This window comes from Malaclemys terrapin, chromosome 1, assembly GCF_027887155.1.
Source record: "Malaclemys terrapin pileata isolate rMalTer1 chromosome 1, rMalTer1.hap1, whole genome shotgun sequence".
NCBI classification, from domain to species: Eukaryota; Metazoa; Chordata; order Testudines; family Emydidae; genus Malaclemys; species Malaclemys terrapin.
The window spans coordinates 317,879,567-317,903,707 of NC_071505.1; the positions used below are offsets into that span (position 1 = coordinate 317,879,567).

The window sequence follows — 24,141 nt, forward strand, 5'->3', positions numbered from 1 at the left end:
TCTACAGTTTATTGCCTATGTTATTCTTCGACCATTTCTACATTTTCATGTGAGCTTTAATGGCATCTTCCTTCAGCCTCGTTTGAAAGTGGGCAAATGAAGAAATAAAAAAAGAAATATATGAAGTATTCACTAGAACGTGGAAAGCAAACTAATACAACTGATTAAACCAAGTAAGTCTTAGAACAAGGTGATCTGACATTTCCCTAAACAGTGAGCGCATTTTGCTACACATCTATTTTCTTCTTGCTTTAGTAAACTGAGTAGTATCCTTGATTTTGCAGCATATACAGATTGGATCGTGCTACCTCATAACAAAGCAGATAGGAATGTTAGTTACAATTTTGCAGTTGCTGTTACTTGGGAGTACCCTGATTTGCTTTGCTGGGGTCGCTGTGATAATGGTTTTTGTTCCATGGGTACATTTGTGGTGAAATAGGAGTTCAGCATCCAAATCCAGCACACCTATAATAGGATTAAAATAATGAGCTGCCGCTCATTTAAAAGATACACGTTCATATTTCCAGTTTGAATTTACCTCCACTTGGCTGCTGAGCTTTACTGAACAAGCTGAAAATACAAAGGGAGACACTGTTTTACAATGCACAAGAAGAAGAAATGAGCACTCTTAGTGAAACGTGGGAGAAACATACTGATGTTGATTCTTGTTATGTAGTGCATATCACTATTGTTGCCATGGACTGTTCCATTTATAAATCACTAGTCGTCACTGCACGTATTAGCAGTTTGATTGTTAGGAAATGGAAAGCCAAGCTGCACAGCACTTACCAATAATGTAGGCATGCAAATTAGTTTAGGAGGGCAATTTGGAAGCACAGTTTAGAAGCACAACATGATTAAGGTGATAGTATCCTCAGTCTCATTCAATTACTTTTGTCCTCTAATTCACAAAAAAAATGTTTGTGCTCTTAAACACCTGTGACTGAAAGCATAATTTTTCATAGAATGGGCACAGGCAAAATCGTGAGGTAGCATGATCCTGTGGCAATGGACTGTGAGTCAGTAACCCTGGGTTCTGCCGCCAACTTGTGTGTGAACTTGGACACGTCACTTCCCATTTCTGTCCCTCCCTTTCCCTTCTTCTATCTTGTCTCTCTAAACTGCAAGCTCATTCAGGTCGGGACAGCCTCTAACGATGTGTCTATACAGCTCCTAGGTCAGCAGGGTCCTGACCTCAGAGGGGGATTCTAGGCATTATTGTAATACAAATTAAGAACAATAACAACAACATTTTTGAAATGTAGCCCTAAGTGATAAATATTTGAGATAAGAACACAAGAACAGCCATACTGGGTCAGACCAAAGGTCCATTTAGCCCAGTATCCTGTCTTCCAACAGTGGCCAATGCCAGCTGCCCCCGAGGGAATGAACAGGACAGGTAATCATCAAGTGATCCACCCCCTGTCGCCCATTCCCAGCTTCTGGCAAAAAGAGGCTAGGGACACCATTCCTGATTTTGTGCATCAGATATATATCTAAAAACTATGGAATAAATGTGCCAATCAAATATGATTTTTTAGGCAAAGTGGACAAAGAGTGTATTAATCTCTCAGTATACTTCTCCATTTACAATTTTCAGTGAACACATGTTGGCTGTTTTTATTATGCCTGTGTAAATGTAGATGAAACAAAAAGGTCAGCTAACTACTTATTAGTAATATACGTGTGTATAAATTGAGGCAGGAGAGTGAAAGTTAATTATTTTATACCTGCTAACATCTGTCTGTGGATTTGGATTAGAAACAGGATGACCCTATCAGATGGTCATCTCCTATGAGGACACATTAGAGGACAATTAAGTCTAATTTAGATCTTACAAAGAGCAAGCTTGTGAAATAGATTTGGATAAAGTAGATCTCTGGGAATTGGGAAAGTCAAAAACACTGGAGTCTTATTTCAACAACAGCATAGAGGCATATTTTAAACTGGAGCTGGACTTAGCATTTTGGAGTGTAAGTATGAAGCAACTTCCTCCTTGTCCATTTGTATCCTATACCTGTCCACCAAGATCATAAAGAGCTGGCTTTACTTTTCTATCTTGGTTTTTATACCATGCCATCAGCATAAGGATTTTGAGCAAGATGATTCTTTGGGGATACCCTCAAAACTTAACTAACACATTATACATCCATAAAAGAGTGGGTATTTTCATGTTCCCTATCCTCCAAATGCAGTAGCAGAATCCTCATGCTTGTCCTTTTCAACCTTAGCAATCATTGTACTGGATTTTCAGAGCTACCTTCCCAAGGAACAGGTGCTATGCATCTAATCTATCTATCTATCTATCTATCTAAACAATTAACTTCTCTTTACATTTACTTTTGTCTTCACATAGCTAATGAAGTCATCATAAACCAGAATCTCAGCTATCTCAGGGTAGGACATACAGCATATTATACATCCCCTTCTAAGAAGAACTGTTCTGAACCTAGCCTACACTTCTTTAATACACATTAATTTACACCCACACAAATAAGTCAGTTTCTCACTCTTAGTCAGCAAAAATTGAAAAGCAGAGCACTTTGCGCTGAGGTCTCATTTTACTAAGACTTACTTCTGCTAATATACACTACAGAACATTGACTTGTACATCACACAACTAAACTTCATTTCTCAAAAAGTCTGGGAAAAAAAGGCCTATTGAATCATTTATGGAGCTTGAGACTCAGTCAATTCCTCTTCTGTGAAGTCACCACATCTATCATCTACAGGCTACCGGAATCCTTATGCAAAATGAAAGAAGTCAGGGCCTGATATTTTAAATTGCCATCACTTTGTGTTAGCTACCATACAACGTAGCTGATCCTAGTCCTCTTAAAGTAAATGGCAAAACTTCCACTGATTTTGGTAGTGCAGAATCAGGCCTAAGCCTATCCAAACAAAGAGTGCAAACTATTCTAAAAAGGAATTCCAATCTCAGTTGCTGACATGAGAATCAGGAGTGGCTCCTAGAAGTCAATGGAGTCACACCAGTGTAAAACCAGTATCAGTGAGATCAGAATCAAAATGATAGCATGCTCTAAAATATGTATTTACTTGCCATTAAAGCAATAGATGATCAATTTATCCATGAGTTTATGCAGAAATATGCGTTCAAATATATATGGACATATACCACTCTCTCTGTAGGCCAACTGTTCCAGGTTTTGAACCTCTCTCTCTCTCTCTCTCTCTCTCTCACACACACACACAAAAACTCAGGAAAAAAATTGCTTCCCTACACACTTTAAAATCAGTCCTAAAAACCAATGCTCTTTTGTTTTATTACAAAAGAGATTGGATAGGAGAAGGATTCGATGATAAGCTACGATAAGTGTGCATTAAAACACAATGACACAGTGGCACAAGATTTGGCCAAATGAATATGTATGGCATCACCTATTTGAAATAATCCTTGTTAAATTTAGAAGTGCCATATCGTTAATTCTTAGTTTCTTTCTCTCATGTTTCTGCCGTTAAAATAATTAATCTGTAATGGTTTTCAGAAAAAAACTACTTTGCACATTTCTGAATCACAAATGGCATTTTATGTTTTGCTGCTCATACCAGCATCTGCATCACTAAAGTTTTATGCAATAAAAACTTTATAAACCTCTAATATATCTTTTGCAAAATAAAAAATAAATAAATAAGGAAATAAAATAAAGCAAGTAGCACAATAAAACAGAATTTAGCACCACTAGATGGCATTCATTCACTGTAGTATTCACACAGTGGCAATAGATACTGAAAAGTGCATGTTCAGAGCATCAGCATAATATGTGGGATTAGTGAGACACAAAAAGAATATACTTCCTCAAGTTATTTTCCTATTACTTAGCAAAATGCTCTTTTCTAACTATTATTTCCCCCCCTGTCATTTAAGAAATAGCTCAGAGAGAGACAGTGATATGGCCAGATTCTCCAGATGAGAATGATAACATTTTAAGCCCACTTGGCACAGGTATAAATGACTATACAAAGTACAAGGCAGTGGATAATTAAGCACATAGTCTTTCCTTTACATAACTGCTGCCTTCGTTAACTAAGGAAGAACATACCCTCCATCCCTTCTCCAAAAGATCACTTATTTCACTCTTTTCCATTTTCACAAATACTTTGCTATGGATAATAACACTCCCCTTTTAAATGTGTATAATAATGATTTCGAGACCTTGTACAGCTGGAAATATGTTGTCTATGATGTTTGGAAAACAGTAAATAACCCTGGATAAACATAAGCAATTTCTTCAAATAAAATTGGCATTTAATATATATATATATATATATATATTAAAATAGATGCATAGATTCTAACGCCAGAAGGGACCATTGTGATCATCTAGCCTGCCCTCCTGTGTAGCACAGGGCATAGAACTTCCCCAAAATAATTCCCTGAGCAGAGCTTTTAGAAAAACATTCAATCTAGATTTAAAAAATCGAATCTAAATTTAATAATAAAATGAAGATTGGGGGACTCTTCTTGAACAACTTGGCAGCAGGGTGTTGTTCTGCCAGCCAAGAGACTTTGGTTCAAGACTCCCCAAGCACTGATGTGTTAAAGCTCTGGGCTGATGTTTGAGCAGCACAAGCATTGCCTGCTGTCTCTGACCTGCCAGCAGGGCCGGCTCCAGGCACCAGCCGGGCAAGCTCGTGCTTGGGGTGGCAGATTCTACGGGGCGGCATTCGGCACAATCCTAGGGCAGCACAGCCGCTTGTTTTGTTTTTTTTTTGTTCCGCTCCGGCCGCCCTGTAGGGGGTGGCGGTGCGGAGCGCCCTGCAGCAAGCCCGGCAGGGCAGCCCGCATCCTTCCCTCCCAGCCGACAGTGGCGCGGAGCCCTCCCGGCAGGCGGCTCAGCAGTTGGGGCCGCTGACAGCGCCCCACTGAAGCCCTGGCCGCCCCCTTCTCTCTCTCCTGGCAAAAATAAATGAAGGGTAAAGCTTAGAGGCTGCTCTTGTGGAACTATAGTAATGGGTTTACAGTGACATTAAAAGTTGTATTACCTGTTCTAAAAGATTCTGAAGCCTCTCTATTTCACAGTCTATTACAAATTTCTTTTCTTGTCTTCGATCCAGGTCTTCTAAAAGCCTCCTGTAGCTGGCATCATTAAAATTCTCCACACATATGGCACTGACTTGCCAGCTATTTTGTCCCGCTTTTTCCATAATAGCTTGAAGTATTGAGTAACCTAAAAGAAAAGGATACAATACACTAACAACACAATCTTTGCATTTTATGAATCATAACTGTTATTAATCAATATCAAATCCCTTAATGTATGGTCTAATAGAGAGGGGATTGGGAGGAGTCATAGCTCCTAGGTCTAACACTGCTACTGGCTACCTATGACTTCAGGCACAGCACTTAAACTATCTATAAGCTTATTAATAATTATTATTACAAGCATTTATATGATGGCCATCACTGTGAGCAATGAACTGATAAATGGGGATGACACCGATTTAGCTCACAGGGAGATTGTAAAGCTTACCCAGTGAATGTTTGTGAAGCGCTCTGAGGCCATTGAATGAAAAGCACAAACCCCACATGGAAGAGCAAGGGGTTAAAGACCAGCTCAGGGCTCAAGCAACTGCACACAGACACACCTGCAAAGCCTGCACAGGCTGGAGGCAGGGCTCTGAAAAGGGGAGCAGAGCAGTTCAGTGACAGGCAGTGGAAGGGAGCAGATGGCTTCTCTGAGGGGGAAGTACTGCCCAGGATTCATTGCCCAGGACCTGACAACACAGACCTGTGAAAACCCACAAAGGAGTGTGCAGATCAGGGAACTGATTGGAGTAATCTACTTCGGGAAGCCGAAGGAAACTGGGGTAGGATGTGGTCTGGGAGAGGCAGTGGCTTAGAACCCCAAGGTGTTGGGTGTAGCTGCCCACCGTTGGGCCCTAGACCAGAGCCAGTGGAGAGGGCAGGCCCGGGTTCTCTTATCCACTCCAAAAGGTCAATACTAGAGCAAGAGCCTTTCCCTAGTGTGAAGGGCCAGCTGGAAAAGATTGTAACTGTTCAAGGGCCCTGCCCCCAAACGCTTCTGCTAAAGGGGAGGACTGGAAACCCTTGGGGTGGGGGCACTGGAGGAGAGTACTGTGCATCAACAGCAGGCAGCCTGCCAACCCCCACCTGATCCCTAAGCAGCACTGTTGGTCATGCACCTTCTACAGCAGTATATAGGCATTATAATTATAATGTCTCATCTGCAAAGCCCATTAGCAGATGGGGAAAGCCAGTATCTTTTTTTAGAACCATTTGCTTTTCCTTCATTCACCCAGGGCAACTGAAGATTCTTAAAACACTGGGAGATTCTATCTAAAAGAGCAGAGATCCAACAACTCAAATCCAGAGTGAGTATTAAATCAGCATGGGGCTGCTAGTTGACATTGTGCTGCTGGAGATGCCATCGTTCAGACCAGATATCCTGTCCAGAACCATGGCTATATTCTGACTTGGGTGGCTATATTTTACCTACCTGAAATCCTCACTCTAGTTTCAGTTGGAAAAAATATTCATTTCACCTCCTGAAAGCTAATATGTAATGCTACTGATGCAGAATGGATCGCTGTTCTATGAAGAGATGGCTGCGTTTCATTGGTATGCAACTGATCCCTATAAATACTGTAGTTTACAATATGTTTTGGGATCCTTTTACAGGAAAGATACTATATAAAGGCACTGATAGGTCTACCCATCCAAAGAACAGGAATATTCAAAAAATAATTAAATATTAGCAGACCCACAAATATACTATAGACTTGTTTGCCTCTACATTACCTATAAGAACATCATTAATTCCTCATGATGTGGATGTCACAGGTCAAATTAGAGAGCTACTGTAAATCTAGGAGAAATTGTCTTTGGCATGACACGCACTATTACCTCTTGCACTCAACTCCTAATAGTCTAGGTGAATTCATATCAGATTGTTCCTATTCCAATGAAATCAAGCACTCATACTCAAAAATACACAGATTATATAGTATCATTTATAATTATTAGGTATTTCCCCCTCAAATACAGATGACATAATTGAGATTAAAGTACATAGCTTTATGATGATGGAGATTACCTTAGTACACTTTATCACTGAGAACAAAACATTTATTTCAAAAAGATAAGTGAAGTCTGGGTTGATAAAAATACAAGTAAAATATATTTGCATTCTGCACAAAGGATTAAAGAATAATTTTCATTCCACAGGACCATTTCTAAAGAAATAGGTACACTAAGAAATATGTATGAATTGGACTACATGTCTGTAATTAAGATAATTTGCTAAAGTAAATTACTTGATAGAATCACCAGTAAAACATTTCTATTGCCAGGGTTCATTTTTAACCTGAAATCAGTTATTTTTCCACCAAAGAAGAACGAAGAATTCTAGTTAATTACTTCACAATTATTCTGCTCTTCCTGTTGCTACATTTACTCTTGCTTTTTTTGCCTGTAATTATCTTTTCAAATCATGCCTAGATTCTTTCCTAACCATTGTATTTTTTGCCTCATTTTCTATACATTTCCATATATATCTTTTTATTTAGAGCTGCATCATGATGTTCCTACCTCATTTATGGTGTAACTTTGACTTTATCTTTGATATCAACACAGTCAACATTTATTTCATTCAGTTTCTCGACACAGACTAACATTTGCTTTGATTCAGAATGAATGCTGTTTGAAATGGCAATTGATATCCTCTCACTCTTTTCTTATTAAGTTTGGACAACTTTATGAAGATGTGCTTTGATCAAGGCAGAAAATTCTCCCAGCACAGCGAATGACAACTACTAGCCAAACACTCAAGTTTTAATTCTACTGTGGATCAAGGTTTAGCTTGCCATGTTTCATTAGCAACTGCCTTCATTTAGACATTGCAGAGTTGTATAGTTTCTTGTCACTAGTTGGCAACCATGCTATATTTTCATGCCAATATGCCTTTCACATATAACACAACAAAGCTGAGCTGCGATCAGCTGGATGGAATACAAGTTCTCCATCTCAGAGAAGCTACTATTATATATTCAGGTCAAAATCCTTTTGTATGGTATCCATGACATAGCTGTGTATTTTATGTGTAGGGGAAAATAATATAATTTTGCAGGCTGACAAGTTTGGAGTTTAAATGGAATGAACTGCAGGCATTTGCAGCCTCAGCTGGCATCAAACTTGGACATATTGAAGAGTATGCCTATTTGTCCAAAAAATAATTGGATGTACTGTTCAGAAAAAATGAACTCTACCCAGAGCGGCATAAATTCCAAATGATTAAAATGACCACAGGGTAATCTCTACAAATTTAGGACTTGAACCTGGCATCTTTATTCAGGCAAAAATCACAAACTTCAGTGGATGTTTTGCCTGAGTAAGGACAGCTGGGTTGGATCTTATAGCTCTATGCTAAAAGGCATCTCTTTTCTGCTTCTCTATTTTTAGCTGTAACTTCTTTGTTTGTCTTAAATTATGCTACATAAATGTACAGTTCATTTTGTTGAGATACTGTGATATGGATACAGTCGATTCTACATATTGTAGAATATTATTTGTTACACAAAACAAAGACTTGTTTTTTTAAAACGTAACAATTAAGACTGTTAAGTGACAATTTTAGCTACCCAATCCATGTGCTTCTAGGCGATGTTTCATTTTACAAAATGCTTATGAAAGAAGCAAATAAAGAAATGCAGGGGAACTTTCCCAGCACAGTACATACTAAGTACCAGCTAACATACTATCAGTCTAACTGCAGAATGATGCCTTTCTGGAAGATCTACTTTAGTCAAACTGAAATTATTGGGGTCAATGCAGGGGTAACTGGGTTGATCATCTAATTGTCCATTCTGGCTTTAAAAATCAATGAATCTATGAATAGTAACTAGTAAATTTAGTTGCAATACTATTGACTAAAACCACTATTTTGGCCTTCCTAAATGTAAAGAAAGCTTCCTTTCCCTTCTTCCGTGAGCTCATTCGGCTCTGAGAATGCTTCCTAAAAAATCTGCCAGCTGCTTTCTGTAGGTCATTCCTGACATGTAGATACAATTCACAATTGTTCAATGAATAGTAAAAGCACTGCTACTTTGATGTTTTGAAACAAAAATGTATGCAGGGAATGGTTACAAAAAGAACACTCTAACATTTCAACACAACCTTACTTTTTCATTTTACAGATAGGTGAAATTGTGGTATTTTAACAAACGAATGTTGCTTTTCAAAAAGATATCCTAGTCACCAATGTTATCTGAAATAATTATGAAAACGGAGAGTCACTATATTGTACTCTATTCCACCAGAAAATTAAAGCTGAACATGCATATCATTATAATGTTCACAGATATATCTGACCATTGTTAATGAGACTGCAACAAGGCACCTTGAAAATAAAAGAGTATTTTTTAATTGGGTTATCCCCCTCCCATCCCTCTGGATTATGTGGGGGGTTTTAATTGAAAATAATCCTATGCAGCAGCAACAAGTAAAAAGATTTGATACGTGACAAGTCTTGCAGGTTTTTTACAGAGAGAACAATATAATTTTCCATAATAGAACATTCTGATCTACCTTCTCAGGACAAGAATTGTATGGAAATGTTGCAGACGGAGGAGATTATTATTATTTTAACATTTAAGGCTGTGGTGCAGTCAGAGTAATTCAAGTAAATCATGGCTGCATGGCCAACCCCAACTCTTCAAAAATTATAAGATTTTAAAAAATAATAACTGTCAGGCTCTTTTCTTTTATCTTCTGTTGCTCTCTTGAGGCTTCACATTTTCAAAATGTTCTTTCCAACAGTGAAGGCTAGAAACTTCCTTTGTCTTTGTTAGATGAAAGCTGAGATTCTCACAAAGTCACATGAATCTAGGAGATGGGGCTTTAAAGTAAGGCACTAAATATTGTGAGAGCTAGCAACACTGCCACTGTCTTTAACTCTACTCTTCCCTCCCCTCAGGAAAAGGAGTGTGAAACAGGAATGTTAGTACAACAATCCTGACACAAGATTCACCTGTGGACCCTATAGCAGCAATAAAAGTAACCATGGATGGAAGGGGATACACCTTCTTCACTCTTGGGAGGGCTAAATTCTTTTTCCCACCAATTGGGAGAGGATATTGTATGTTTCTACTCTTCCCTAAGTTACTGCAGGATGGTGTCCAGGATGCATACTTTCATGAGCCTTTTTGGCCCTGCCTCACCTAGCTGGGCAAAGGGGTCCTCTGTAAATACTGGTCTAACAAAGAAGGATAGGGCCTGATGGCTCTAAAGCCCCATGTGTTTGGGCTGAATAAAGCAGCCCTGGAATCTCCAGACAGTAGCCCATTGTCTCAAGACCCTATCAGGGTGTTATAATAATGTTTTGTTCTTAACCATCAATACAGTAGCTCCTAAATATTCTCTCTCACTATTTATTAACTCAGGCATCTAAAATATTCCTAGGTGCCCAACCCATAAAATAAAATATGCATATAAATGACTGCTAATCCCACCCTGGCATATAAATATCCAGCAGCATAGAAGAATAAAATAAAATAAAATAAACACAAAAATCCCTGAAAGTCTCAGCCCACCTCTCCTCAAAAGCCTGTGAGGAAAAGATTCTGTCCTCATAAATCACCATAATACCCAGATCACTTGCAACACATGCAATATATAGGAAGCAGATTGAAGTGCTCTTCAGGGAACATCATGTTCAGTCTGATCAATGGCAATACACAGAGTTTTGGGATACTTTGACATGGTTACAATACAAGTGAAAAGAGCTCCCTTCACTGCAGTTTCCAACCAGCAATTTTTTTCCAGGTAGACACTTTGATAAGGGACACTACTAATCCTGGCACTATTCCAGAAATCACTTAGATGTGGTACATCAGGAATAGAACTGAATGCAAATTTTCAAGTTTCAAAAACATTTTCTATCAAAATTTTCAATTTTGACCAGAAAAGAGGTGTGTATGAGTGCACGTGTGTTTGTGTGTATGTCTGTGTGAGAGAGAGAGAGAGACAGAGAGAAATTTGGCTAAATTTGTGATTTTGTTACACAGTTCTACCCAGGAGTGACTACAAGTGAAGGCTGGTGTCAGTATATGCGTCTGTGATACAGAGTTGGGTGTGACACAGAATGCTGTGGTCTGTGCTCAGAACTGGGAACTTCTGTGTTCTAATAGTGGCTCTGACTTGCCATGTGGCCTTACAACCCCAAAATTTCAAAAAATGACTACTGACTGTGGGTGCCTTCATTTTTGGATGGCCAGCCTGAGACACCTACCTATCTTCAGTTGGGCACTGAACAAAATGGAGATACTCAAAATTTTTGGACATTTAAGCAGGGTCTAAATGAGTTCTCATCTGACATCTAGTGATACACTGGGGGAAAAGATTTCAGGAGAAGACTGTATTTGCATAGGCACCCCTACTCTGCCTAGGTGTTCAGCAGACAGAGCTGCTTTGCCAACATGATCAATTTTGGGTAGTTTTGAGTTACAATTCACGTTTGTATTGAATGCAGGAGTAATGAAATGTCGTTACCGTTATTGTGTGTGTAACGGACAGCAGAACTGTGTTTAGCCTGTCCTGAGTGAGTGGGTCACCCTAAGCTGAACCTCACTTGCTAAGCAGGGAGTAGGGATACCATATCCCACTGAACAGGAGAGCATGTGGGGATAGGTGTTCCTACCTGATGGTGTGGGTGCTGCCTAAAGAGACCTAGATACTATTTGATCCTCTCCTCTCTAGTGTTTAAAGACGGAGCTGATTGGACTCAATTGGGAGACCTTGTTTGAGTGCAGCGTTACTAGAACTAAAATCACTGATGAGCAGATCTAGCAGCTAAACCTTAGACCTGGTATAGGGAGAGAGTTGCAGGGAAAGGCCATGAAGAGGCAGTAGCACAGCGGTTCCCTGCTATCCAGTGAAATCACCAGGGCTGGCTCCAGGCACCAGCCTGGCAAGCAGGTGCTTGGGGCGGCCGCTCTGGAGAGGGGCGGCACGTCCAGCTATTCGGTGGACGGTCCCTCACTCCAGCTCGGAGCGAAGGACCTCCCGCTGAATTGTTGCCGCAGATCGCGATCTTGGCTTTTTTTTTTTTTTTTTTGGCTGCTTGGGGTGGCCAAAACCCTGGAGCCGGCCCTGAAATCACTAAGATCTGGGCTAAGTGTGGAAATCTGAAAATGTGGCATAGCAGAAGTAGCAGCAAGCAGCAGAAATAACAGCTTCAGAGATAACAGTGGCAGACGTGGTCAGCTGCAGCAGAGATAACAGTGGCAGAGATAACAGCAGCATTGAGTCAGCTGCAGAGGAGGTGGCTGCAGTGGAGGCATTGCTTGGCATGCACACATCCCTTTTTTGGAAGGGGGGAACCAGTGTGAATGCATCTCTGAACTCTAGGTTTTTGCTGACTAAGGACAACCTCCTGTGAGTGGGGTACAGCAGAGGGACAGGGGAGTGGCATGTTAAAGACACATTTGGCTGAACTTGCACACCACAAGATGGGTAACGGAAGCAAAGGACACTGCCCAGCATACTGTGGGGTGGATGTTTGCTTATGGTCACATGCTTTTGCATGGGGTTGTGGTGTTTTCCCAGATTAATGCTGGGCTCCTTTTCCCTTTTTAATAAAAGTTTTTATTATACACAGACTTAATGGTTGTGAGTGGGGAAGTGTTGCCTCTTAAAGACGCCCAGGCTGGTGTTTATTTTTCCCAGGCTACTGGGTGGGGGCTTGAGCTGGTTCTGTTTTGTATTGTTAAGAGGAACCCCTAGATATTGAACCTGGCCCTGGTTGCTCCTGACTCCACCAGCCAGAAGGATTACAGACATTTTTGGAATTATTGGTCTTAACCTCTCTGCTCACGTCTCCTGTCTGCAAAATGTGGATAATAAAACTTATTTGCCCGCAGTGGTGTTCTGAATATTAATTAGTTACTGTTTGCAATACGTTTTGAAGATAAGTACCAAGTATTATTCCAGTGATGTGGCTATACTTTTATTGTAGCCCTTCTAACTTCTCTGTATGTATGTGTCCTAGCTGGTGAAAAAGGACAGCAAGGGAGCATCCCACCAGCATCCCTCTCTGTCTTCAGTGGACCTCCACTGGGGTCCCAGCAGCTCCCTCACATTCAGCAGCAGTAACAGTCTTCTGGAACAGTCTTCTTGTCTACCATTGGACAAGCCCTCTTCAGTAGTATTACCAGCAGCAGGGGCATCCTCTCACAGTTGCTAACAGCCAGATAACTTAGTCAACACTTTTCATCCTCCTGATGCCTTTAAACTCCACACACTTACTACACCACTCTCTTGGCATTAGGCACCGTTACACTTATCCCTGACTGGTCATCTGTGTTTCCACTGCCACTGTTTGATTATCTCACCATTTGATTCACTTCAGATGGTGTCAATTCATTTCATCCAGGCAATCTGCACTAGTCTTTTTCCTTCTGACTTTCACACTCCATCCTCCTCTTCTGCTCCCCTCTCCCCAGCCCTTAACTGCACTTCAGCATCAACCCATTTCTCATGCTCTCCCCTCTCCTATACTCCCATCTCATCCACCCCATTACCTAAGTTCGCACATTCGGGAATACAAAACAAAAAGTTAAAGGCATTCACAACAAACACATTACTGAAAAAAAGCGGCGAAGCTATTGGTATTCAAATATAACAAATGTATGCACTCACTTAAAGTCTTGGTTTTGTCACACTTCTCTGTCGTTCTCTCACTCCCTCCATTTCCTAAACACAGTTACTGCTGTGACTCGATGCCCCTGGGCAGCCACAATGAAGAATTGAAGCAGAAAAACTGACATGAGGTTTGTTGTTGACACAAAAAGCAGCCAGAGGAAGCTATTTGCAGTGTCCAACAAGTTTTATTGGTCCTACAAAACCCAGGAACTATGCTACCTATTCTTGTGCGCCATCTACTGGTATACTATCTATAACTAACCCGTTCCATATATACCAACACAACACATTCCTGTAAGGCAGTGGTTCCCAAACGTTAACAACCTGTGAACCCCTTTCACTAAAATGTCAAGTCTTGTGAACCCCCTCTTAAAAATAATATTTCCAGGGATTTTCTCCTTTACCTGAGTATAAATTATAAAAGCAGTGATCTTGGAAATATAAAATTTGTTTTTGTGACATGCTTATTACACACTATGTATTATTAATTATTATTTATCATTACAGTATTTTTATTGTATTATGAAAACGGCAACACTCTTCCAAGATCTCACTTTCATAGCTTGTATCACTTTGAATAAGCCTGTTATAAGACAAGGCTCCTATGTTTCATCAAGGAGTATCAGATGTGAAACAGCATGAAGGTATTTAAGAAGCCAACTCAAAGAGTTCCTCCTACACAAGCATTCAGATCTTGAGAAGTCCAGACAAACAACGCATGTTACAACAAAGCTTAAACTTGTTCTTCATAATAATTTTAAAAACAATACTAGCTGCCTATTTAATTTTAAAAACAGCAAAAAATATCAACCTTCAAGACTCCTTATAAGAAATGGAAAGGGAGGTGAAGTCTCCTCAGTGTGAGAGAGATGCTTGCTTTGATCTGCTTAGCTCTTGGAAGTTTTGGGGCTCCGGCCTGCTGGCCCCATGCTGCCCGGAGTCCCTAGGGACAGCTCTGTCCGCCATTAGGGAATTTTTCCCTGAGAACCCCCCGTAACAATTCGCGAACCCCAGTTTGGGAACTACTGCTATAAAGTCTTGCATCATGTTTAATTTAAACATAGGCTTGTGTGCTGCACCTAGATCCACCTGAAACCACGCTGAGCAATGTAGGATCTGTGTGGGCCTGAGTGCCCATCTGCACAGATCTGACTGTTGAGCCCAGGGATTTGTAAGCTTTCCCAAGCGGGTCCCAAGTCTCATTTGTCATTTAAAATGCCATGCATTTTATGGCACCGTATGAAGAACAGAACAATGATTAATGCTTGTTTCTTATAGGAATATATTTATTTCCATACAAAATAAATGTGTCTTAGCCATGACTTCCCTAATTTTATTTATTAAAATTTAAACATAAAATAAAATCTAATGTCTAACTCTGCTAGATTATGTCAGAATAAATCAAAGAGATCACGAAGATATTTGCTTTGCCTATCATTCTGTTGGACTGCACATTGTTGGAGAGTGATATTTAAAAAAAAATGTTCCAGTAATCAATTATCTATGTTATAATTAGAATTCCAATAATTCAAATCATGGAAACTTTTTATTCTGTAAGGGTTTTTTTCCTCTTTACTCATGCAGTTCATTCAGAATTGTTTTCCCATGATACAGTCACTGAAGTGGCCACACATTTCAAATAGAAATTATTACAACATAATTATTAATTATATAAATTACAGCATTATTTCTAACTTTGGAGCTGCCGTGCAGGAAATAAGCTATTAATAAAACTATGCAGCATACAGAGTGCAATTTATGCGTATTAACACCATATGTTATTCCAACTAGTAAGCTCATTGCACTGTCTGGTGCAGGAAAACAGGGTTAATACACTTGGAATCATATCACAGTCTGTATCTATCTATGGTATTAATGTGGCCCCCATCACCTTAGCGTCTGAGTGCTGTAGCCACATAACACACCTCTGAGGTAGGGAAGTGATATTATCTCCATTTTACAGATGGCAAACTGAGAGGCTAAGCCTGGTCTACACTAACCCCCCAATTCGAACTAAGGTACGCAACTTCAGCTACGTGAATAACGTAGCTGAATTCAACGTACCTTAGTTCGAACTTACCGCGGTCCAGACGCAGCAGGCAGGTTTCCCCGTCGACTCCGCGTACTTCTCGCGCCGAGCAGGATTACCGGAGTCGACGGGGAGCACTTCTGGGTTCGATTTATCGCGTCCAGACAAGATGCGATAAATCGAACCCAGAAGTTCGATTGCCTGCCGCCGAACCAGCGCGTAAGTATAGACAAGCCCTAAGTGACTAGTCCAGGAGCATACAGGATGCTGTGGCAGAGCAAGAAATGAACCCAGGTCCCCCGCAACCCAGGCTAGTACCCTGACCATTGAACCATCCCTCCTCACCTCTTTTACCCTGTCTGCTAGGAGCCAGAGATATTCTGGTTTGGCTCACCTGCTGCTTGCCTTTTCTGACCTCCGTGCTGTCACAGGGCCCTCCACAGAAGTGGATTTTTCCATTAAAAGCAAATTTATTATTGGTTAAGTAATTCTTAGGAAATAAATTTGGGGTGTGCAATGAACAGTTAAATCACATGGTATGGAGGACTAAGCAAAATTGAGTTACTATGGTGACGACTGCCATATAATGAATACGTAGGCCGATCGATAGACCCATGGCTCCATGTTGTCCCACCATTTATACACAATGTTGCACAAAATGTATCAATTTAATCTCTTAAGAGTTACAGCTCCCTTTCCAGTGGTTTCAGTTCACACAGTTTTATGGTTTTGTTTTGAATTTCTGTACATACGATCCCAAAACTTCAGGCAAAGCCAGTGAGATTTGTAAGATCTATCACAAAACCTGGATTTTTTGGTGGTTTCAGCAGCAATTGCATTGCATTGCTATGTTTCAGGACCGCCCAGAGGGAGGGGCAATTTGCCCCAGGCCCCGGGCCCCGTAGGGGCCCCCATGAGAATATAGTATTCTATAGTATTGCAACTTTTTTTTATGGAAGGGGCCCCCAAAATTGCTTTGCCCTAGACCCCCTGAATCCTCTGGGCGGCCCTGCTATGTTTTCATTGTTTGGGTGGAACATTTTGCCAAATCCCCTACTTTTGCTGTTTTTGAAACCCAAAGGCAGAAGATTCAATGAAAGATTCAAACAAACTTTGTCCAATTTGCCTGGTAGGCCCAAAAATCTAAAACCAGTTTTGCTATTCAAGTTATGTACAGCTCTACTTGTGAGCTAAGTCATTCCTTCTTTAAATCATGAAAATAGTTTTACACACCCTTCTAAGATGGGTCTGAACCAAAATCAAGGAACTATTCACCTTGATCCAGTACGTCATGTGAACTGTGTGTATCACTCTTCGCTCTGTAATAATAAATATTAAATACTAATACCCAGCTCTTATATAGCACTTTTCATCAGTAGATCTCAAAATGCTTTACAAAGGAGGTATGTATCATAATGGCCTGACCAAACACTTCTACATTTACAAGAAATTTGGCTTCAGTTCCAAACTTCATGTCTCAGGCCCACTGCTAATTCCTGCCTTTCTCTGTTTGCAGTCTCTTTGTATGATGGAGCAACACTTGTCAGTGTTCCATTACATATACAAAATGAGCTTCATTGGTAGTCCAGAGCTTTTTTCTTAGTTTCATAGGATTCCTGTACTCACAGTTTCATGTACAGTAGGTGTACCTGCTTTTCCTGGGGAGAACTTACAGCAACAAGAAAATGCTATCCATATAGAGCAGCCACAATTTTTTTTTTAAAGGTTTCAATGAAACTACAGAACATAGTAGGATATTCCCTTACAAGCCCTTCAGTGAGTTTGTTCAAACCGTGGCTTGGGCTACTCTGAAGCTAGAATTTGTGATCAAAGATTCAGACAATGTCAGTTCCTGTTTGCACTGCAGCTGCTCTGCAGCAAGCTCTTCTCTCTTTTTTTCACATTTCAGAGGCTGCTAACATTCATGGGAAATGTACTGTGAAGGTGAGTTATCAATCTACCAAGTGATAAAGGTTAGGGAAAACTTGAGAGGATCCAGTCGAGAGACCTTGTGTTGAAGGCACTCTAATTGTTTTCCATATGCTCTTTATTTTCACCTCTCCGATGTCATTATCTTTTCCCACTTCAGTAAGTTTTGCCTTCTAACTAAAGCTATAAGATCAAAGTACCTTACCTTCTTCTACAGCTAGCAGACATGGTGAGTAAATTGCCAGAGAATACTTTTAGATAAATGAGAAGAACACCCAATTTATGTACTTAGAATTGCAAATATTGGTTTTGCCAGAGATTCCTACTGCCCCAATATGTGACACCTCTGGCTGTGTCTTAATTTTGTGGAATTTTTGTATTAATTTCTGGGACAATTTCTTTATTTCTCTTATAACAGCTACAATAGCTGCACTTATAACTTTGTATAAATAACATCCAAAAAGACCATGTTACAGAATGTTAAGGTCGCAGAGTCAAGCACTCAAAAGTTTCAGAGTAGCAGCCTTGTTAGTCTGTATCCGCAAAAAGAACAGGAGTACTTGTGGCACCTTAGAGACTAACAAATTTATTTGAGCATAAGCTTTTGTGAGTTACAGCCCACTTCTTTGGATGCATCGGATGAAGTGGGCTGTAACCCACGAAAGCTTATGCTCAAATAAATTTGTTAGTCTCTAAGGTGCCACAATTATTCACTCAAAAGTTGACATTCTAGAATTAGGGTTGTCTGTGCAGCCATAATTCAGCCCCCTTGTGTGTGTATACATTATGATACAGTCTTTAATGACATGATCACATATTATTTTTTCCCACAGGACACTTGCCTCATTCAGTGCACAGGCAGGACTGTGCTCTGGAATGAATCAACATTGTGTACTGGATAAGGTTGTTCACTGTAGGGCCCTTGCCTCATTCGTTGCAGAAAGTTATAAGAAAATAGGGTCTTAAAACAGAAAGTGTCAGGCAAGCTCAACTATGGGCATCATTCTCTGTGCCCATAGTTACATACATACATACATAATTTCTAGTATATGCAAAAAATTAAAATACAAGAACAATCTTAAGGTTGTAAAGTCAGGTACTCAAGTTAACAAAATACCAATTTAAGGCTGCCCCCAAAACTTTAATTCCACGTGCTTGTGAGTATACATTATGATACAGTATGTAATTACATGGCCAAATACAATTTTTGCAACAGAATTCTATTCCTTCCCAGTAATATATATTCCTCTATCCCATTTAACCATTTTGTTGAACTTTAATTTTTTGGTTACAGTCCAGATCTCTCAGAGTTGCCTACACTCAATATTTAACTTAAAAAAAAAAACCCCACACGTGACATCTCCTTGAAAGAGAGACTAAGAAGAATTGGACATGATAGTCACAATATGGTCGTCTCTTGATTAAAATAATATCAAACATGGTAAAGCCTGTAAACTGCCAAATGAGGATATGCTAAAGAAAAAAAATGATATATAGGCTACAGCTTTATTAAGACATAGTCTGATTAAATATGAGTATGAATGAGCAGTCCCCACAGCAAGGGAAAAAACACAAATTAAATACAAATTTGTAACAAGGTTGGTGATGCTAAGGTTTCCTGCATGTTCCTAAGACTACATTAGCCTCTCGCTTTCTGAGTTTTGGCCATCTGACTCAGACCAGGATTAAGAAATGGCTGCACCAACCCTACAGGAGTGAAGCATCAGACCAGTCTTCAAAGGTATCTTACTATGGTTTACACTCAAATCCCATGACACAGCATAATCCCAGATCTCTCAGGCCACAAGGCTGGGAGATAGCACTCATCCCCTCAGTGGAATCCTCTCTTAGAATTTGAGCCTTATGCAAAGACTACAACACTCTGCTGCTTTAGACTGTTAGGCCTTGGCTACACTTACCAGCTAGTTCGACGGCTGGAAATCGAAGTTCTGGGTTCGACTTATCGCGTCTAGTCTGGACACGATAAGTCGAACCCGGAAGTGCTTGCCGTCGACTGCGGTACTCCAGCTCGGCGAGAGGAGTACCGCGGAGTCGACGGGGGAGCCTGCCTGCCGCGTGTGGACCAAGGTAAGTTCGAACTAAGGTACTTCGACTTCAGCTACGTTATTCACGTAGCTGAAGTTGCGTACCTTAGTTCGAATTAGGGGGGTAGTGTAGACCAAGCCTTAGAGGGGAAAAAAGAGTCGGTGACAAGCCATTTTAACAGTACCTGCAAAAGTTCAAAGATTTCACTACCCTTTATACTAAAACTAAAAATGAGGCCAGTTAGAGCAAAAAGAAAGGAATGTAGCTTACAAATAAACAACAAGAACAGGTGGAGAACAATCATGTCTCACTAAACAGCACTCCAGTGAATGAGCTGAGGGGGCAAGAGGCCCAGACTGGTCCAGATTCATTGGGTGTTTTCAGCAGATTTTGCCACCTCACTATTCATCTCACATTCATAGACAGCTAAGTGAATGTGAGCTTCCAATGGAATGATATGACTAACAGGGCTAATGTGATCCTTAACTACATAAACAGGAGATCAGAGAACAGGAAATAGAGAGGTGATATTATCTCTATATGAGACATTGGTGAGACCACTCACTGGCTGCTGGGTCCACTTGTGGTGTCCACATTTTAAAAAGTAATGTTGAAAAATTTCAGAGAGTTCAGAGAAGAGCCACACAAATGATTTGAGTCCTGTAAAACATGCTTGACAATGAGAAATTAGAAGTGCTAACTCTATTTAACTTATTGAAGAGAAAATTAAGAAGCATGTTAGTGATAATCTATCGGTATCTACACAGGGAGAAGATATTTGATATTTCAGGCTCTTTAACATAGCAGATAAGGCCTTAACAAGTTCCAACAGCTGGGCGTTAGAAGAATTCTAACTGGGAATAAGGTGCAAACTTTTAGCAGGGAAGGGAAAATTAATCATTGGCTATTTTACCAAAAATGTGGTAGATTGTTCATCACTTGAAATCTTGAAATTAAGATTGGATATATTTCTGAAAGTTATGCTTTAGCTCAAACACAAGTTGTAGGGTTTCATGCATGTCTTACTGGGTGAAATTTTATGGCCTGTATTATACAGGTCAGATTAGATTATTATAATGGTCCCCTTCTGGCCTTAAAACCGATGAATCTTATCTTTTGGATTATGAATATGTATATATTGAAAAACAACTACCCTAGTTTTGATCTTTTTGAAAGTCTAAATAAACCATAAGACTATAATGTGAAATAGTTTAACAATTTATTTAGATAGTTCTGAGGTTTTTCTGTCACAAAAATATTACTACATTATTTTGGTCTGTTTAAAAAATATAGCCAGGTGAGTTATAGCTATGGTTTAGTAGCAGCACAACACACCAATGCACAGGAAAATAAGGCCCTGACCCCACAAAAGATCTGCGCATCTGCCTAACATTGCTAACGTGAGCATTCCATGGGACATCAATTGGAGTACATACCATAGCAACATAATGCACATGAGCAAATATTTGTAGGACTTGGGCCTAAATTAGTGAAGTAACCTGACTCCCACAATTCTCCTTTGCTAGAGAGAAAGCTAATAGATTGTGAAGCTTTTAGGCCTGGTCTACACTATGACTTTAATTCAGATTTAGCAGCGTTAAATCGAATTAACCCTGCACCCGTCCACACAACAAAGCCATTTATTTCGAAATAAAGGGCTCTTAAAATCGATTTCTGTATTCCACCCCGACGAGCGGAGTAGCACCAAAATCGATATTGTCATTTCAAATTAGGGTTTGTGTGGACGCAATTCGATGGTATTGGCCTCCGGAAGCTATCCCACAGTGCACCATTGTGACCGCTCTGGACAGCAATCTGAAATCGGATGCACCGGCCAGGTAGACAGGAAAAGCCCCGCGAACATTTGAATTTTATTTCCTGTTTGCCCAGCGTGGACAGCACAGGTGACCACAGAGAGCTCATCAGCACAGGTAACCATGCAGGCTGATAATCGAAAAATAGCACCAGCATGGACTGTACGGGAGGTACTGGATCTGATCGCTATATGGGGAGAAGATTCAGTGCTAGCAGAACTTCGTTTGAAAAGATGAAATGCCAAAACTTTTGAAAAAATCTCCAAGGGCATGATGGAGAGAGGCCACAATAGGGACTCAGATCAGTGCCGCATGAAAGTCAAGGAGCTCAGACAAGCCTATCAAAAAACAAAGGAGGCAAACAGTCGCTCTGGGTCAGAGCCGCGGACATGTCGCTTCTACGCTGAGCTGCATGCAGTTCTAGGGGGGGCCGCCACCACTACCCCACCTCTGACCGTGGATTCTGAGGCGGGGATAATCTCATCAGCTACACCTGAGGATTCTGCAGACGGGGAGGAGGAGGAGAAGGAGGAGGACGAGCTTGCGGAGAGCACCCAGCACTCTGTTCTCTCCAACAGCCAGGATCTTTTTCTCAGCCTGACTGAAGTACCCTCCCAACCATCCCAAGCCAGTATCCAAGACCACGACCCCATGGAAGGGACCTCAGGTGAGTTTACCTTTTAAAATATAAAACTTGTTTTAAAAGCAAGCGTTTTTTAATGATTACTTTGCCCTGAGGACTTGGGATGCATTCACGGCCAGTACAGCTACTGGAAAAGTCTGTTAACATGTCTGGGGATGGAGCGGAAATCCTCCAGGGACATTTCCATGAAGCTCTCCTGGAGGTACTCCAAAAGCCTTGCCACAAGGTTTCTAGGCAGTGCAACCTTATTCCGTCCTCCATGGTAGGACACTTGACCACACCATGCTTGCAGTAAGTAATCTGGTATCATTGCATGACAAAGCCTGGCAGCGTCTGGTCCCGGTGTTTGCTGGCATTCAAGCAACATCCGTTCTTTATCTTGCTGTGTAATCCTCAGGAGAGTGATATCATTCATGGTAACCTGGTTGAAATACGGGAATTTAATTAAGGGGACAGAGGTGGCCGTTCCTACTGGGCTGTTTGCCTGTGGCTGAAAAGAAATCCTTCCCTGCAGTTAGCCAAGCGTGGGGGGGGAGGGAATTGGCCCAGAGCTTTTCGCGTTTGGCTAGCAGGGATCTTCCCTGATACCAGCCACGCAGTGGGGGGAGGGGTAAAGCGATCATCCCAGAGAATTCATGGCAGGGTGGGGGGTGTTAGTTTGGTTCCTGCAGGGATCTTCCCTGATACCAGCCATGCAGTGGGGGGAGGGATAAAGCGATCATCCAGAGAATTGGATGGGGGTGGGGGGTTAGTTTGTTTTCTGCTGCTGAAGGTTAACAGGAAAACCGCAGCACTCAATGGGCTTTTGCTTGGTATGTGGGAAAGGAGGGTGCAGAAGCCGAAAGACAATGGCTTACCATGGCCACATGCAAGCCAAATTCTGTTGCCCGGACCTGCGTCTGTGATCTCTAGCAGCAAAGCCACAGGCACTCAATATTAAGAGGCAAAATGTGACCTTGCACAGAAATCACATGTGCTATGTAATGTGAACAGTGTTGGTCACCGTGAAAGAGTATAAGCATTGTTCTGCAAAATTTATCTCCCTTCTCCGTCCCGAAGGCTATCTCAGATAAGGCGTCAGAAAAAGAAGACGCGAGACGAGATGTTCGCAGAAATCATGGAATGCACCTGCAGTGAAAGAGCTCATCTGAATGAGTGGAAGGACACGGTTTCAAAGTATAGGAAAGAAACCAGTGAACGTGAGGACAGGAGGGACCAACGTGAGGACATGAGGGACCAACATGAGGACAGGAGGGACCAATGTGAGGAGAGGAGAGACGCTCAAGATGAGAGGTGGCAGCAGGAAGATCAGAGGAGGCAGGATGCAGCGCTGGGGCTGCTGCGTGAGCAAACAGACATGCTCCAGCGTCTGGTGGAGCTTCAGGAATGGCTGCAGGATAACAGAGTCCCGCTACAGCCTCTGTATAATCCCCTCCCCCCTCACCATGTTCCATAGCCTCCTCACCCAGAAGTGTAAGAACACGGGGGGGAGGCTCCGTACACCATCCCATTCCACCCCAGTGGACAGCCCAAGCAAAAGGCTGTCATTTTTAAACCTTTTTTAGTGGCCTTTTCCTTCCCGCCGATCCTCCTCCCAAACCCCACCCGGGTTCTCTCCCTCTTTTTATAATCAATTAATAAAGAATAAATGATTTTTAAACGATAGTGACTTTATTTCCTTTGAAAGCAAGCTGGGGGAAGGGGGAGGGTGGGTTCCTTACAGAGAATGAGTCAATAAAGGGGGCGGGTTTTCATGAAGGAGAAACAAACAGAAATTTCACACTGTAGCCTGGCCAGTCATGAAACTGGTTTTCAAAGCTTCGCTGATGCACAGCACTTCCTGGTGTGCTCTTCTAATCGCCCTGGTGTCTGGCTGCATGTAATCAGCAGCCAGGCGATTTGCCTCAGCCTCCCACCCCGCCATAAAGGTCTCCCGCTTACTTTCACAGAGATTGTGGAGCACACAGCAAGCAGAAATAACAATGGGGATATTGGTTTGGCT

The 24,141-nt window shown here is 41.2% G+C and overlaps 1 protein-coding gene across 6 annotated transcripts in view; it reads right to left on the minus strand.

Moving 5' to 3' along the window:
* Positions 1–24,141, minus strand: part of GRIA4 (glutamate ionotropic receptor AMPA type subunit 4) — a 293,300-nt gene that overhangs the window by 105,363 nt on the left and 163,796 nt on the right. For all 6 annotated transcript variants that reach the window (XM_054015559.1, XM_054015560.1, XM_054015561.1 and 3 more), the window contains exon 4: positions 5,005–5,189. In XM_054015559.1, the coding sequence (XP_053871534.1) occupies positions 5,005–5,189 (185 nt within the window). The remainder of the gene's footprint in view (positions 1–5,004; positions 5,190–24,141) is intronic.